At 37.6% G+C, this 18,703-nt stretch overlaps 1 protein-coding gene across 3 annotated transcripts in view; it reads left to right on the forward strand.

Moving 5' to 3' along the window:
• Positions 1-18,703, forward strand: part of ZNF217 (zinc finger protein 217) — a 28,624-nt gene that overhangs the window by 4,094 nt on the left and 5,827 nt on the right. For all 3 annotated transcript variants that reach the window (XM_074843058.1, XM_074843059.1, XM_074843056.1), the window contains 3 exons: positions 10,720-12,471; positions 14,693-14,818; positions 15,702-17,294. In XM_074843058.1, coding sequence (XP_074699159.1) covers positions 10,995-12,471; positions 14,693-14,818; positions 15,702-17,294 — 3,196 coding nt within the window. In that variant the 5' untranslated portion in view covers positions 10,720-10,994. The remainder of the gene's footprint in view (positions 1-10,719; positions 12,472-14,692; positions 14,819-15,701; positions 17,295-18,703) is intronic.

Here is an 18,703-nt window from a genome sequence, read left to right on the forward strand (position 1 = left end):
TGTAACTACCGCTGGCATATGGAAAGAACAGTCCCCCCCTTCCCTAAGGTAAAATGGGCTAAGCTTTCTTTTCTTTGCAAGAAGCTGAAAGAAGAGTTTGACCTTTGAACTCACCCTCACACTTCCACACTGCTTTCAGGATGATTAAATAACCAAGGATATTTGCCTGTGTCTTATGCTTATTTATCTCACTTAAAATGTTCTAATACTTAACTGTTGAGGTATTGTCTTTAAATATAGCAAGACAGTACATTTCAGTTACAGCAGGGCTGCCATTTGCCAGCTCAGCCCTCTTATTTTTGAGACTCTTGATTTAGAACATCAGCATTCCAATCAGATACTCTTTCCACATCTCATAACTACATTAATTTCAAACTGCTATTTACTCTTAATGGGCTTTGGGTCATTTCTGATGACCCTTGACCCTCTTTTTTAAGGTGACTTTAGTAGCAAAAAAGTTTTTCTTTCTGGTGCATTAATACGATCAGGGGATTCTGCTGACTACTGTATGCATGCTTTTAGAGAGATGTGACTCATACCACAAGAGATTTGCAACTGAATACAAAAGTAAGGAAAAGGATATGACCAAGCTGTGTAAGATTCTCAATATGTGTTGTATTTTAGGATTAAAAAAACCAATCACACTTTTCCAGCTCAAGCTTAGCTAGGTTTTTGTGTACCTCCAAACAGAAAGCTACTCTCAAAATAATTTGCTTTTAAAAATCATCTTTTTTCAGTGAAATTCCCAAATAATCTTGTTTTGTTGCTGATGAAAACTTGTTTATGCCAACCTGGGTATATTTCAGTGGGAGAAAAATATTAAAACTTCTACTGTTAGAATCATATGACTTTGGTCAGAGCATAGTTTATAGCTTGTCATAAAACTAGCTCTTTTGATTCTTCCTCATTTTTTTTTTTTTTTAGGGGGCAGCAAGTTAAGTGGTATGACAAGAACAGACTTTCAGTTTCAAAGTAAAACAACATACATGCTGGGAAAAAAAATGAGTTACAAATCAAACATATAAGTGACACTTGTTTTGAAATATAATGTCTTTGAGTTCATTGCAGAAGATGGAATTGGTTATCAGACTGCCTAGAGAATTTCAAAAGAAAGTACAAGAGGAAATGTGGTTAGGATATGCAGGAAAATCTATGTAGATCAGTGTGACTTAAAGATTTGAGCAGAAACCCATCCAACTATAAGTGAATAATTGACTGGATAGTGATTTTCTATGTGCTAAAGATTTTCTGTAACAAAGTATCAAAGTCTGAGTTTGTTTATGTGCAATGGGTACGCTTGCATTTTTCAGTTTAATAAAGTGAGTGCAGTTTACCTCTGACATAAACTACATGAAGGCCCTTGTGTTGTGCTTATACTTTATCATGATAGTTGAGAATTGTTTGGGTGAAATCCTTGGGATTATGTCAGCCCCTCTCTCTTTTGGTAGACAGGTAGGAAGAAGCAAATTAGATGTAATCCAAAGAGTATGATGTTAAGTACATTGTAAGGAAAACGGCTGTATAGGTGGTCCAGAGCAGCAACAGTTTCTATTTGTTTGTTTCTAACCATTTTTCCTTATGCTAGTAAAGTTTGTATATGAAAGTGCCTGTCTGAAAGGTCAGTTTCTTGTGGATGCTAACTCCCCTTCCTAAAGACAGTTTGGCACTGTGAAGCGCCAGTATGTCAGACTACGTCATCGCATGCATCCCTTCAGTCCACTAGTTTGAGATAATGTAATGCTCGACAATTAAAAAGATTCAGTCTCATCAGTCTGTGTGGGTCTCTGGAAGATCTCCCACCTGCATGGAAGAAAGGAGGCAGCTATTTGAAGTGTCTATTTCTAGCACTTTTCTATTTTAGTATCTTCAGATGCTAGTCCAGGGGATGACTTAAGTAGAAGTAAATGTCTTTCCCTTGCACTGTGTACCTTTTCCCATCTTTCAAGACTGATTTTTGCAAATACATATTGTGGATGTGTTTGAAAGTGACAACTTCAAAGTGCTCTGCAGAGAGGAGGGATAAGAAGTTGCTGCTTTTTTCCCAAGGTACAGGGGTTTGAGCTGTGTTGGACATGAGTTAGATTCAGAGTTGAAATCAGGTGAGAGCACGAGGGAAGATTAATGACCTTAACAAAGTGAACTCTTTGGAAGTGACGACTACTCTGAAATTCAAGAATAGTAAAAGAATCCCTTTTCCTGTTATTTCACCTATGCTGCCCAAAGGGATGCAACTTGCCTATAATTGCTATGGAGGAAGTCCTGGCTCTTGAGTAATAAGGAATTAGGTCTAATTTGGTAAACTCTGTATTTACCACTTCTTTGTAGTTGTGGCTGCTGGAGAGACCTAACAACCTTCTGCCAAGAAGTAAAAAGTCAAATTTGCTTTTAAGGTCTCTGAAAATATCTTCTTTCAAATGAAAACCAAGACTAAACATATAAGGCAGTCTATGTAAGGTGAGACTGACTCAACAGTAAAAATGCATCACTCACTCCACCAGGAGAGTCTTTACCTGCTGTGGAGAGAACAATAAACTGTTTTGTAAGGTAAGGGGTCATTGCCAGTTTAAGTGCATGTAACTTCTTGATTTAATGAAGTTGCATCATCTTATAGCAGTGGTGAAATGTGTCCCAGACTTATTTAAAATAGGATCACTCTTGTGTCTTTCAGTCTTTCTACAACAGGTATTGGCCGCTTCGTATTGTCTAAAGTACACTTTGGTTTTGTGGTTCCTGAGAAATTCTCTCCTAATCAGAGGGGAAAAAATCTGGCTGTTAGAGCAGTCCTTCTGAACTTTAAAAGTCAATACTTATTTGTAGCACTTCCTCCTTTAATGCCAAGAATTAGTCTCTTTTATATTTGCTCTTGCTCAGTGGAGGAAAAACATGTGCAAAATGATGCAAGCTTATATGTTCTCTGCTTTAAAAGGAATAATTACATCTTTTGATAGAAGAGGCATTCAGTTCACTGAGGAGACACATTCAGCTCATCCATCCACTGCCAAAACACTGTTAGACATATAGCCTTAAAGAAAAAGGGACTCCACAGGAAAAGGTTTTTTAGAGAAAGGATATCCTTTGTTTCTATTAGTATAGATGTCTGAAATGGGGGGAGGGAGTTTTCCTAATATTGTTCATTATTAACTACTAGTTATTTTCCACTGGTGATTAAAATCCTGTTTGCTAGACTGCGGGGGAAAATGGCTTGCATGTATGTCTGTTTTATCTGACTACAAAAGAGCTTTCAACACAATCTTTCTAAAGTGTTTGTGGAGGAATGCCTGGGTAATAACATTCTTGCATTCTGGTGTATATGTCTCTATTTCTTCAGTTCTGTTTTTATGAACTGTCTAAGTATTATTGCATTGGAAAGCTCTGCAGTGTTGTTAGAAGGGACTGTAACTGAGGAAAACAGAGTAGCCTCTCTTAGGATAAAAAGATAAGCCATGAAAACCCCTCTAAGAGTTTAAGTTTAGGATAACTTTGAAAACTTCAAGCCTGAAGGATGCAGACTAACAAGGGGACTTAAATTTGCAGATTTAAGGAGTGGAAATTCCAATTTGGGGTCATCTTTTATGTTCTCTTTTCAACCTGAACGTCTTCAGTCTTCATTTTGATCTTTCCTGCAACTGAAACAAACAACTCTCTTCCTCCCCTTCCTCCCCCTAAATCTCCATTTCCTTTAAAAGTACTCATGTTAGTTCTTTATCAGACTGAACTGTTAACAAACTATTTAAAAACATTTTTGTACTTGAACACTTGGTATAAAAACCTAAGTGTAGATGAGAAACAGTGTTGGGTGTACTCACGTGCTCCTCCATTAACAAAGAAATACACTGGAAAGTTGTGTTAAAATGATAGACTGTTAAAAGATAGAAGGGAGTAGCTCTTCCCTTCCCTAGAAAGCAATAGAATGCCCAGTAATGAAGAGTAAGTTATTGACTTCATGTAGTGTTATGAAGAAAAGCTGACTCTTCTGCTATTCTGCAAAATAATGTTTTATCTGTGCTGACTTTTATAGCTTTCCAGTGTTTTAAGTCATAAGCAGATGGACAGTTGCACTTTCAGAAAAAAGGTCACAGTCTATGCAGCAAATAGTGTGTTGTCTTCCCTAGATTTAGAGACTATCCTTCCATCAAATTGGGGTAGGAAAGACATTTCTTTCTAATAAAGGATAATACTTTGTTGCGTGAGGTGTGACTTGTATGCGTTCCTTCTTAAATGGAGAAAGGAAGTTATGTGGTTGCCATAAAACCCTAATACCTGTGGAGATGAACTTGCAATTTCATGCTGTGGCTGTTTGGAAATCTGACCAATATTTTGGAGCAATTGGTAAATTAGAACCTCACAATAACACTTTGCTTCACTTTCTGACTTAAACCTAGGAGACTATGAAGGCCGCAGCACACCAGTACTGCTGGTACAGTGGAGCCGTTGTCACTGATGGGTTCTGCAAACACTACACACACAACCTAGGACACTATAGGTGCTATCTCCAACGTTTGGAGCTCTTGAATATTGTTAGCAGCTACTTAGGGATGGTATTTCTGCTTAATATCCTGTGTGTGTACTAGGTGTGGTGCAACTGCCTTAAGTTTATGCAATTATATATATGTATTAAAGAAATGCTCTTAAGTAAGCTAAGTTCAGCCTCAGCTCAGGCTTTTATTTGAGAATTTGAAGTTGTACTTATTTATGCACGAGCCTCTCTGCCTATGATCAATATCATACCTGAATATAGATGTGCCCAGACAAAACAGAGAATATCCATAAGGCAGTTTTTATTTGTGGTCTTCATGAGGAAAAAGTGATGTTAACTGGTACGTTTTATTTATGTTCATTAGATAGAACTGGAACAACTATTCTGAAAAAGCAAAACTTTTATATTGAAATAAGAGGTGTTTAAATAATTGTGGTTTCCACTAAGCAATCAGCAGTATAAAATCTTATTTCATTAACAATGCCAAAAAGCAACAACCTGTTCTGAGGTATAAACATACCAAGAGACAAGGATGTTTCACGTAAAATGACTCTTAATATCCTAAAACTTCTTGAAACATGAGGAAAGCTGAAGATTTTTCTTAAAGTGGAATTGAGAGTTACATGAAGGTTTGAGTCAACTAGGCACAGTAAAAATTAAGGTAGTTAATCTGCAGCAGTTTGTTCTCTGATGGGTTTTTGAGTGTGGGTTTCTTGTTTGTTGCTGGCACTGGATTATGTAGGATTTGAAACCTTGTGGAACCTTCTTAGGATAGTGAAAGAAGCTCTGGTCATCTGTTAAACAGCAATAGCTTTGCTACTGGCCTTTTGTTTAAGGATCTGCTAACAGTTTGTTGAGGTAGTTACCTCTGAGTACATATCTTCTAGTATACAGAGAAGTAAGGTAAGTATCATACTTAGTTGTAACTCTTCTAGTTTTCTCACTTCTGTTTTTAAGAAAGTGTTGCAGCAACTAGGTTAACTTCTGTAATTGTTCCAGCTTGCTTTTTTACAGTTTAACAATAGTTTTGCTAGATTAGAATTAGCAAGGTATAGTTGTTTTTCCTGATACTAGCTCTGCAACTTTTATTCTCAGTGCTCTGTAGTGTTTAAAATGGGAAATTCAGTGGTTAGACTTTGCCATTCTCTAAAAGGTGTGTCTAGAGTTTTTATTATATATTCATGGAAATTTTGAAATGCAGGAAGTAGAAATGCAATAAAATTACTACTGATAGGTCATTTCCCAAAGAAATCTTGGAGACTGTAATATGTCATCTTTGGTTGTGTAATTTAATAAAAATAAATTAAACTTCTCTACAGGCACTTAATTAAAATTTTCTCTGTTTTAATAATCCATTTATATGCAGCAGCTTTTTGGTGTGGTTCTTGGGTTGTGTGGCAAGTGCAATGAAAACAAGATGTTCTCATCTGTCCAGTTCAATCTTTATTTATATATGTTTTGTGGTGTTTATAAATATAATAGGTATTGCTGCAAACCTGTTGAAATATTTGACTAAAGGCCATATAGCCAAATATGACTCTGTTGTGAACTAAAGCTTGCTAAATGCTCAGGCTCTGGACTGTTGGAAGAAAAAAGTACAGTAGTTGGCATCCTGCAGTTGGGAAGAATTTGCTGCTTCTGGACAGACCACTCCAGGAAATGTCCAGGTGTGCTGAGCAAGACTGGTTCCTTCTGCCCTGCTCGTTCACCTCAAGGCAGTTGCAGCAACCACTGGCACATGTGGGCCCTGGACTCTGAGATGAGATGCATGTTGACTTTTACAAATGGATAGGGGAGCCAGAAGTCAAGATTTCCTGACTGACTTTATTGTGAGGAGGGATAGTCATTCTTTATTTTCAACCTTGAGTTAATCTGCAGCAAATTTATCACTCTTCAGCTATTGGAAGGAAGGTTTTCCTGTTTTGTTTTGTTCCTTTGCTTAATATCTCTGACTGATACTGGTGTCATGTCTGTTCTGTCTTCTGAAAGTGAAAGACAACAGAAGAAACCCCAGGTACTGTATATTTTTGTTGAACTAACATACAGACCTTCAGCCACAAATAGTTACAGTGCTTGTCCAAACTGCAGGTTATCCACTTTCCCAAGGAAGCAGTAGTACAGAATTAAGGCAACTCTTAACAGTTTTGCTGCTGCTTACAGGGTTTTGAATAACAGAAATGTAATTAATCAGCATTTTGGTCCTCAAATCCAAGGCAACTTCCCTAGGAAGAGAGGTTTTGTTAATAATGGATAAAATCCTAGCGTAGATATTTGGTTTGTAGTTTTAGCATGTGTTAGCTTGTCTAAACACTAAGAGCATAAAATCATGCCTGCTTGTAAAAGCCATATATTTAATCAGAGCAAAGTGTGTAATCGCCAGATACAAAAATAATACTACTAGAGTCAGAAGGTGAGCTAAAAAGCTCTAGTCTTATCTTCTCAGTTTAAATATAATTCTGTCTAGTTGCATCTGCAGTTTTCTTCAGAAATGCTACCTGCAATTTTTTTTCAGTCTATAGGTACTATCTCTTGTATATGATGGTATATCCAAGAGCAATAGTTGCCTGAGCTGCAAACAGGCATTTCAGATTCCTAAAACAGGAATATCTTGCTCTGCTTTGCAATGCTGCCTAGAGGATGAGCTGTGGCCAGTTCTTCAAAAGTGTTCAGAGCCTCCTATTAAAAACAGTGAAAGCTTGAAAAGCATTCAGCAGCTAACAGCTTGGTGGAGGTGTGTAAAGTGCTTTGAAGAGCCGTAGAAGAGGTCTCCAAAGGGCTTGTTCAAACCTATTGATACCCAATAAAATTTGGATCCAAACTCCTGTTAAACTCCTCTCATGAGGAGTTACATGCTCTGTATTTATATGTGCAGTGGTGAGGACAGGTTTAGTTTTTTAGACAGCTGAGATAAGATTGAAACAGACCCGTTTTCAAAGGGTTTACCAGAGAAAATGTTATTGCGTGAGGTGGATTTTTCACCCATCAGTGATCAACCTAGGGCCTTCCGTAGATTTAATCTATGTCTATCCCTTTAATTCTGATAAATCTTGAAGCATATGGTTTTTTTACAAAATGTTTGTATTTTCCTAGGTTAGGTTTGAGTAGAACTGTGTGTGGCAGTCTGTTACAAGGATGTCCTTCCTACCTTCATCTCATCCCAGGATGCTGTGGATGATAAGAATTGACTATGGATTTCTGCTGGTTTTCATCTGTTTTCTTTCTACAGTGACTTAATTTTGGCTGCTCTGTTGTGTATCTGTTGTAACGCCACAAAGTGGGGAGCGTAATAAAGCGTAATCAGCTTTTTCTGTATTTGTAGACACTAGCCAGGAAATAGTTGATGACAAATCTCAGCAATTCACTACGTGGGACTTTAGGCATTGGCGTTTGGCTCTGACTTCATACCCCAGAAATGCCTCTGGCCTTTTTGTAGGATGATTCCTATACCTGCTACTGCAGAGTGCTTACCTGTGACTCTGAAAGTAAATGCATTAAACTCTTTAAGTTTGTTAAATTTTTTTGTCTTGCCTGGATATTCATTATAGGTGTTCAGGAGCCTTTCAAAGTTGATGTTAATTTTTGGTTTACAAATAAATTGTTTTCGGGCAGATAGTTGCCATTTAAGCACATGAGCTTTGCTGCAGCATGTTATCCTGCTGTGTAAAAAATACCTCTTAAAACTACAGTAGAAATAGAGCAAAATGGCAAGTTTAAACATGAAGTAAAACATGCTAACCAGCACCCTTTGATATGTTTTTCCTTATGTTTTACAAAGGGGAAAGCTTTTTGAATACTTCAGCTTCAAACTTTTGTTACAGCTTCTTCACTTGCATATAGAGGGTGAGTGAAAGTCAGAAAGTCAAAACTGAATGGGGAAGGTAGAAAGGCAAAATTGAGAAAAGCAATTGAGAAGTGTTGCACCATAGACTGAACCTGCCTATTACAAAAGATTTTTGAGTCATTATGCAGAGAGGAAGTGTTAATCATGGCAGTGATAAAACTAAATGGGGATAAAGGACACAGTTAGAAAAGAGACTTTGGCTGCAGAAAATCCAGGTTCCATAGCCATCAACCTGTCAGCCAGTGGCTTGTTCCCTCTTACGCTCTATCCCCCAAGATCCCTCCATTCATGTTTAACTTGGCATATGACGAATCTTTGGCCCAGGCTTGAAACAAGTTGAGCTTAAAAAAAGCTAGAAGCTTCTTGGTATTAGATCTGATAATTGTCTAGATCTGGATTAGAAGACTGGACAATAAAGGCACTAAGGTCTAGAGATACAGAAAAAAATGGAAGACAAGCAACTGGCAACAATAATTTTATTCTGTTTTGGCATTCTGGTGTGGTTTTTTTTACCCATCTTCATTAGGCTCCGGGATCTTGCTTTCTGTATGATGGTGGAAAAGTAGTTGCTAGCTTTTCAAATTAAAACCAAAGAGTATTCTCAGGGCAAGGCTGTAGCGCAGAAAGTGGATAAAGTGTTTTGAGATGTTGGATCTGTGACTCCTAGCAATGTGTTGTCCTGTTTCCTTTCCCAGGTGGTTATCTTGCCTGGGCTTGACAGTTCTGTGGTAGGTGAAGGTATCCAATATAGTTGAAGGCACCATATCAAACCTTGGGTCTATAGACAGTCGGTTGCCTTTTCACTTCAGGTGGTTTTAAAGGTCCTGTCCCATTAACCTCCCATGGCTGTTATACTGGCTCTGCCAGCAGGCGGCCTTACAGGAACCTCATCTGCAAACATGTTTGGGCCACTGAACTGGATAAACAGTTCAAGTTCTGGTGGCTGATTTCTACTGAAATGGTTTAAGATTTGATGGCTTAAGACCACCTTTTTCTGTCCAACTGGCATTGATCAGAAAAGGCTGGAGAAGGTAACCTCAGCTGCATAGATAACCACATCTTTACATGCTGCAGCTACTTGTCATGGGAATCTCTGTAGCCTGAACTATTACAGGGTTGTGTTTGAATTGTCACCCTTTATTTGGCTGAAATGAAGCCAAATGTTTCCATTTTTTCCAAATAAAAGCAAGGCAGAGGTGGAAGTTGAGATGAAATTTAAAAACCCTACTTTGCCTGTACAGTCTTCTGCTTTAAGAGCTATAGATCATATTGTGTTTTCAGGCATATTAATTCAAGTAATGTGAATCACTGGCCAGCTGTCTTTTATGAAATAATTTGCAAAAGTTTGATGTTTGAGTCAATGCATTCTTTTCATTAGATATTCATGTATTTGGAAATGTGCCTCATTTCTGAATGATTCCTCTTCAATTTATATGATCTTTTATTAAGTTGATAGACTTCTCCTTTATCCAAAAATCTGATCAAGCAGAGTCTTGAACTTCACAATACTATAATTTGCCAGCCCAGAGTGGTGGCCATTAATTGCTGCTAGCAGGCGGTCTATAAGAGTTACAAATTGGAGTTGTGATTAACTATATTATAACCCTTTTTAATTGGGTGGAATCTTAAACCTTCCCTTTTGAGTATAATCAATAAAGCACGTTTTTTGTTGCATGTAATTTGAAATTAGAAGCATTTCCTGTTTAAATGTAATAGTTAGCCTCTTGGATGATTTAAATACTAAACTACTGTTCAAGAAACAGTGTCATTAGTGTATTTCAAACTTTGAGATGATCCCATTGTATCAGTCCAAGATTGTCACAGAGATTGTAAATCTGTGGATGGTAGTAAAAGCTTTGAGTAGTGGTATTAGTGAATAGTTCTTAAAACAAAGATTTGTACTGACGCTTACTGTGTACCAGAACTATGAAAGCTAATTCTAAGCTGTCTAGTCTTGATAAAAAAGTCTTTTGCTCAGTGGCCTTTAGAGAACAAAGAAGTAAAGTTTTACTGTCCCTGTAAACAGTGGTTTCACAGGTTCGAGGAAAGGTTACTTTGGCTCGCTGCATTTACTTGTTATGAATTCAGTAGTATATGTATTGAAATATGGTTTTAGCAGCTTTAAGTAACTGGATAAGAGTAGATTTAGAATAGATAGTAGAAAAAGTATTGCTTTTCTATAGCAATCTTAATAAAGAAGCCCAGCTAATGGAACACAGGGATGTTCAAGACCATATTATTTCAACTGCGGTAGATTTAAAAGTGACCAGAGTCCCTCACTGACTATTTACTAAAAGTGTTCAAAAGCATTTGATAGTTCTCTAGTCCTAATGTTTTCATTATTTGGGAGACAATACTTTTTCTTTCTTTGAAAAGTCTGACAATTTTCTCTCTTTTCCAGGTGCTGGAGTACTTTGTGGCACTGAACTTGTCCTTGAGTGTATTTTACCCAATGCAACTATTTGAAAAGTTTGTACAAGAAACTAAGTGCAACTGACTGTTTCTACAGACTTGAAGAATCAGAAGAAATAGTTCAAAAAAGCCCTCATTCTGTCACTGAGAGAACCGGTGGATATACTTGCGGTGATGTGTGAACACAGATAAAATTGAAAAATTGCTTGTGGAAAAAATATTTATCCTGGCAGAGGTTTTTTAGCTTAGCAGACTTGTAAGCACATGTTGGAGAACTTCAGAAGTGTCCTTACTGTGATTAGTGAGCATCCCCAAAGAACTGAACCTTACATTAAAACACATAATAGGGAACAGAACATAGGAAACATGCCAACTCAGCCTCTCTTGGCATACATGGATGGACCGGATGGAATAGCCAGTACCGTTGGTGCACAGATGGAGAATAACGATGCCTCAATGACAATAAAAGGAACAAACACAATTTCTTACAAAAGCTTGCAAGAAAAGTTTCTCATGCAAGCTGAAGGATGCATGCCTCTGGACTGCATGTTTTGTGATGAGACTTTTAAACATCCTGAAGAACTTGGTAAGCATGTTTTAACTCAGCATAGGCCAACTCTTTGTGAACCAGCTGTCCTGCGTGTTGAAGCAGAGTATCTTAGTCCTCTAGATAAATGTCGGGTAAGAACAAACTTGTCTTCATCAAACAATGAAAAGGACAGTGAAGAACTTAGCTGTAAAGTTTGCGGACAAACATTTGATGAGGCTTTTGACGTCGAGGCGCACATGAAAAAACATAAAGATTCTTTTACGTATTGGTGTAATGTATGTGGAAGAAGATTTAAAGAGCCGTGGTTCCTCAAAAATCATATGAGAACACACACTGGAAAGCCTGGTTCTAGAAACAAGCACCAACAGAGTTCTGAAATGCCCATAACAATAAATGAGGTGGTGCAGGAGCATGTAACTGAAAATGTAACGTCACCTTACAAAATTTGTATGGTTTGTGGTTTCCTATTTCTCAATAAAGAGACTTTAATTGAGCACAGTAAAGTGCACACCAAAGAATCAGTACCAACTGTTGAATCTAATGCAGAGGAAACGTCTCAGAGAGAGGAATTTTTTCAATTCTTGAACTTAAGACCAAACGTGCTTCCAGAAAATGACAAATCGCAAAAACCTGTGAAATGGATAGCTGAACTAGATCCTTTCAACACATACCAAGCATGGCAGCTGGCTACCAAAGGTAAAGTTGCAGTTGGCCATGGCCTAATTAAAGAACGAGGCCATGAAGTAATTACAGACAATGATGATTCATCTTCTGATAAAGAAGAACTTGGTGAAATTTGGAATGCAAATAAAGGTAGCCATGCTGAAACTACAGGGAAGTCAAAAGTAAATAAAAACAGCGGTTATACAGGGAATGGTAGCTTATCCCAAGACAAATTGAAACATCCCACTGGTGAAGTGCCTTCTATGGAGATGGATTCTAAATTGTCCCAGAACAAAGAGAAACCAACACACTGTTCAGAGTGTGGTAAAGCCTTCAGAACATACCACCAGCTAGTCCTTCATTCCAGAGTACACAAGAGAGACAGGCGGACTGATGGAGAGACTTCAGCTGCTTCAAGGACGTGCTGTGCTGATATAATCGCAAGTCTGGATGAAAACGGAGCAGAACGAATAGAAGGAGGCTCTGAAGATGGATCTGAAGATGGGCTTCCAGAAACACTTAATTTAGGTGAGTAGCATTTTGAGCACATTAGTTTGAAATAGATGTTACTGTATTGTTTAGGAACTCTTCAGAGGCAAAGAATGCATCTTGCCTTTCTCAGTTATCTTTTCAAAACTTGGCCAGAGATATGAAATGTTGTGGTGGGGGAAGAGGGAAAGAAGGGTTCTGACACCACTGTTTGGAGATCTTTGAAGTTGTGTTGGGCCTTCTTGCAGCTATGATTTGGGTTACTGGAATCATTTAAATACTTTCAGTAATCAGTCTGGGAAAAGTCACTGTTTACTTACCTCTTTCTCCCTTTCTTTCTTTCTTTTTCATAACTGCAATAGCAACATTCTCAGTTTTACTGGGTGCTTTTGAGTGTTGCATATCCCTTCTTGTCCAGCACGTTTTTACAAATATTTCTGAAGAAATCATTGCAGTTTCACTTTTTTCCCCTGCATCTTGTAAGAAAGGACAGAAAATGTCCAGTGCTCAATACCAGCAGTTCTTAAGATCCTGAGAAGTAAAGAATAATTCCAAACTTTTTCTGTCAAACTGCAGGTGCTATGTTTCTTTTGAATGGTATGTAACTTGAAAACCTAAATGTCAGAGCCAGAAATTTTAAATTAGTTGTGTAAGGACATGCATGCAGGTTATTAATATGTGGATGTCATGTATGTAAGGAGGTATATATTTAACTCCTCTTCCTTGAAGGGTTGCCAGCAGTTCTCTTTGTCAGAATAGATGGGCTCAATCTGTATGTTACCCAGGATTAATTCTGCATCTCACAGTCTTAGAAAAACAAGTGATACTGAATTATTCCTTAATTGAAAAAGATTGCATGTCTGGGGACACAAAGGAATAGCAGTGTCTTCTAGCTAATCTAGCACTTGTCTGTGTGACATGCTTTGAGTCTGCATTTAAAGAACAGACACTTGCATAATCTCAGGAAAAGACACAACGTACAGAACGTCCTGGCACACACAACTGACTTTTCCATTTCTGGTAATGTGCAGCCCTTTATTTTGCCTCCAGTAACAAAGGAATGGAATTATTACCTAATGTTAACTTGCTTGTTTTGTTTCTCAGTATCTTATCCTAAGCTACAACAGCTTTCATTGTGAGATGCTGAGTCATGCTTATTGAGACATTATCTGTTTGTTTAAAACAGCTATGGCTTGTCTTAGCCATAGTTTAGCCATACTTAGCATTTTCACTATAGAAGCTTTCCAACATGTAGGAACTTCACAGAACCATTTTGAGCTATCTATTATGTATCTTAACGTCTTAGTCAAGCAAAACATCTCCTTCCTTCTCACTGTAGCTTTCTAGTCAGCTTTGACTTGGATAGTTTACTGAAGTTGTCTTGATGGTTTTTTTTCAATTCAACCCGCCAGAGAGCATGTTGATTTGAATGGTGTGTTGTATGTAAGCTTTCTTCCCCTTCTTGTTAGATATTATGCTGTACTTGCTGCCCTCCAGTGGTAACTACCGCTGCTTACACTTGAGTGGAGCTAGTTTTTATAATTTGTTCTTTGAATACAGGTTTCACAGAACTAGTAACCCCTGTCACTTTCTTACTCCCATATTTGTCAGAGCTTAAGCATTAGTGCTTTTAGTGAAAGAATATTACCCATTAAATCTTAAGGATGTTGTTATACAGGCACGACACTCAATTGATTAACAGAGAAATAATAACAATATTGTAATTACTAAGAAAATCCATCTTTCTCCTCGCCTTCTTTCCCCAAACACCTTCTTGTGTTTTGCCATGGTGCTCAGAGCAAGTTTACAGTCTGTATTGTCATGCTCACACTAAGTCAATAAAATAATAAATAAAAGAAAAAATTTTTAAAATTTTAAAAATTCTGTAATAAAATAATACAGTTTATAACTGTTGTGACTTCTTGAGATGGGCCATTCTCCATCAAGTTCCTGTAGGTCAGTAAAGTTGTCTTTTTTTTTTTTTCTTTGAGACCTAGTTTTGCATCTTGTTTGTTCTCTGGGTCTTTGTTACAGTCACTAACTGCAGTGTTACTTTACACAGAAACCTTTTTAACTCTCACTCTGATTGCTAAGTGTGCAGCAGTACAGAACAAAAGATGCTCATAGATGGTAGGAGTTGACAACAGTTCATCATTCTGTGCTTTTCCTTAAAAAAGACAGTTAAGATAGTTACTTAGTTTTAAATGAGACTCCAAATTTGCATTTGCTCTTCATAATATAGCTATATTTTCTCCCAAAGATAAAAATGAAGATGGTTTGGAAAGAGCAAAAGTTAAAAACCTTGGAGCCTCCAGAGAATGCAGCTATTGTGGAAAGTATTTTCGCTCAAATTATTACCTCAATATTCATCTCAGAACTCATACAGGTAAATGGGCTTCACCTTTGTGGGAGGGGAAGGAAGTCTGCTGAATCCAGTTTGGATGGAATGTTTGGTTTTGCTTAAGAAAAACAGAAGTTGCCCTCAAAATTATTGATATTAAGAACAAAGTTTTCTCTAATGCTAAAAAAGAAATTTAATAATTCCAACTGAAATTTTTTAGGAAGAATTAATTATTGGCATAAGTGTAAATCTTTTTGATTAGGACTAATTACATTAAGTATTGTTAAGAACACAATATATTTTAAAACTTGAATTAACTTTAATTCTTTCTGGTTTTAAAAGTCTAGCAAAAAGTTTTGGGTTTTGTGTTTGTTTTTTTAATTTTATAAAAAAAAAGGCTATTTCCCAAGTACTAAGACGATTCTCTGCCAGTTGCTGCTACCTGGGAAAAAAACATGTCTGTCTATCAGTTCAACTTTTTGTTTTCCATAACCAGGCAAACTCTTCCTACTTCTGTTAATGTATGTCCCTGTTTCTTTTGAAACAGCTCTATTTATAGATGAACTGTAACATTTGTGTTGTTGAATAGCATGCTTGTGGTATGATCAAGGGCTACAAATTGTTGGAGTTGACCCACAAGTTATACTGCTTGCTTATCTCTGCCAAACATATTGTCATCTACCATCTCCATACATAGCCAACGTGTGGAAAATATCTTCATCGTAGCCAGAAGATGTCACTGTAGTTAGTAAAAGCAGTAAGATGTAGTTGTTTAAATGATTTAGATGAGTTTGGGAATTATGAGTATGTGGAAGGGGAAAGAAAAATCTGTTTTACTGTTCTGCGGTCTACATTATTCCCTTGTCTTTAATTGTATTCAAGACTTCAAATTGTATCAAACTTATTTCCTGATAAAACTGTGTTTCAGGTGAAAAACCATACAAATGTGAATTCTGTGATTATGCAGCAGCACAGAAAACTTCACTGAGGTATCATTTAGAGAGGCATCACAAGGACAAGCAAGCTGATAGCACAGCAGACATGAAAAGTGACAGCAAAGTTTCATTACAGTGTCAGGAGATGGAGCTCTTGCTGGCTGCTGATGGTGCTCAAGAAACCAAAAATTTGAAGAAGCTTTTTGATTGTGCCAAAGATGCTGGGGGCTTCCCACCTACCAAGCAGCAAAAGGAGGTTCTGTTCTTGAACAATGCAATAGGCAGCACAGTCCTTTCAAAAACGAAAAATAATTCTAGGGAATTGAACAAAGGTTCCATTTGTAACAATTCAAATCAAACACACAAGAATGTGTCCACTCCTTACCTGGAAAAACTAAAGGCTGAGAAGGAAACAAAGGAAACTCAGCCTAGTGTTCCTCATAAAAGAGAGAGGAAGACTTCTGTGGCATCAGAGGGAGATGATGTCCAGTATGTTTGTGCTTTCAGGGACGGAAAAAATGTGAATGATGTGCAAGAGTGCACTAAAAACTACAAACACAAACCTGTGGTGGATTCTCAAGAAAAGCCCTTGAACTTATGTATTAGGACTTCACAAGAACGTTCAGTTGCTTTAGCTGGAGACCTGCCAGCACCCGTCACCTGTCCATTTTGTCCTTACGACTCACTTCACCCAGAAGTCCTAATGGTGCACCAGAGACTGATACACAAATACCATCCTGACACCGTTAACAAAAATGTCTGTAGAAACAAGGCTGTAGCTAAAGCCAGACGCACTGGATGTCCTCCAGCTCTGCTTGGTAAAGATGTGCTTCCTTTGTCTTTTGATGCTAAAAAACGTAAGGCTTCCCCATCTACGCAGCAAAAAGTGGTGCAAACCGGCAAAGCTAAACAATGTCACCCTCCACAGAACAAAGTCCCTGTCTTTTCAGTGACTGACTCAAGCAGCACAGCCCCAAGTAACCTCAAGTTTCTCAAACAGCAAAGTAATGTTGGCGCTCAGGCAAATAACTATAGACAACCTCAGCAAGAAATGCACTCCAGTTCCAGTATCTCTCCAGTATCAGACAGAGTAAAAAGATCTGAATCTAAAGTAAAAGCTCTAACTGTCCCAGTGTCTCAATCTGGTCTAGTAAGCAGCAGTATGACTGGGCCTCTCGACTCTCACCTAAATGAACCTGCCTGGTCTTGTCAACGAGGAAGAGACTATATTTGTAGTAAATCTGTGACCAATGTAAATCTAGACTATGGTGAAACGTCTTCTAAACGAATGAAACCTAATGTGTTAGCTATTGAACATAATGACTCTCCAATGGATACTTACAGAAGATACGAAATGAGCAGATTTCGTGTTGCAAACAGATATGCAAATCTGCTACCTCAGGAATGTGCTCGCACCAAACCTGCATCCTCTGTTTTGCCAGCCAAACAAGGGCTTCTGAATTCAGATGATGTCGAACCTCCTAATGTATTGACTGTTCTCAAACCTTATGAGCCATATAGCTCTGGATCACTTTACAGTTCTGGTGGATCTAGCAATGGCCAAGTAACCAGCTCTACAGTAGAAGGTACTGTATCTCCTTCCTAGTTAAATGTCTTACACCATTACAAAGGAAGGTAAATGAAATATGAATAAGTGCGTACCCACCTTGAAACAGAGAAAATACAGCTGTACTTAGCATTTCACCAAGTGCAGTCAGTGCTTGGATTTTAAACTTAAAATCCAGGTTCACCAAACTCAAGGCTTGGGGAATTAGGCATGGAAGGTCTGAATTTTAAAGAGGGGTTTAAAGTTCCTCAAGTTCCCTCTTCCCCCCTGCCATGGGTCTCTGATAGCAAATATCTATTGTTTGCTCATCAGAGCACTCCAGACATGCTAACTAATCTTGGATATGGAATGAGCCTTTCTGCTTAATATACAAGAAGTCTTGAACCATCTGGAATATTAATAAAACCTCTTACCAAAAAAAAAGCTGTCATGAACAATTGTTCCCTTCAATTGCAGAAAAGGATGTATTACAAATCATAAAACTATGATTTAAATCTTATACTTCTGTTCTTCAATGGGTTTTTATAATGTTTAGTAGGAACAGAATACTTTGTTAAATCAAGACAACATATTTCTGCTATTCTAATTATGGTGTCTCATTGCACTAAATAGTAATGCTTTGTGGAAAATTCTGGGCCTAGCAGAGATAAATGTTTTGTGATGTATTTGGCAAACTTTGGTACTTTTAGGAAATACGTGGTTTGCGTGTTTTGTTCATAGTGTTTTCAAAACTTAGCGGGAGGCCAAGATTAAAAGATGCTAGGTGATATTTAAGCAGTTGTCTGACTATTTGTAGAAGATGGTATTTATGACTTTGAGCTGAGGTCAGTATGGATTTAGCTATAAATATAGGACTTTGAGTTTTGAAATTAAGAATCTATTATAAAAATGAGTAATGTGTGTGCTGTGTAGTCTTAAAGTCTCTGCTAAGTTCTTAAACTCTGAATACTCCCATTCTCTAGAAGTAGTAAGATCATTCTTCTGGAGTAGTCTGGGTTCATAACAAGCAGGGGGTGTTACCTTAGGTCAGAGTGAACTGCAAAATACTAAATCTAAATGTATTTGCTAATTCTGTTCTGGTCTTTGTTTGCTTGTTTTAAGGTTGTGGGCTTCATAAATATTCAGGTTTGCTAGTGGGTTATGGAAGGATGAAGGAAAGCGTTACAGTTCTATTTCTAGTTGGGGTAGGGAGTGGATAAAGGAAAAGCCAGCATCACGGTTGACTCACTGAAGTGATTGTGAAATGAAGTTAATTCTCAGTTTCATGAATAGCATTGTCTGTGTACCATGAATTGCTATGAGGAATGTAAAATGGGCACTAGATTATGCACAGAATGCAGAGGGATGGGCAGAAGGACAAATGTTGTTGCTGTCTTTTGATTCCTAGTGATCTGAGAGAATGAAATACAGGTTTTTTTCTGAGCACAG

Source organism: Strix aluco, chromosome 17 (genome assembly GCF_031877795.1).
Source record: "Strix aluco isolate bStrAlu1 chromosome 17, bStrAlu1.hap1, whole genome shotgun sequence".
In the NCBI taxonomy this organism is placed as follows: Eukaryota; Metazoa; Chordata; class Aves; order Strigiformes; family Strigidae; genus Strix; species Strix aluco.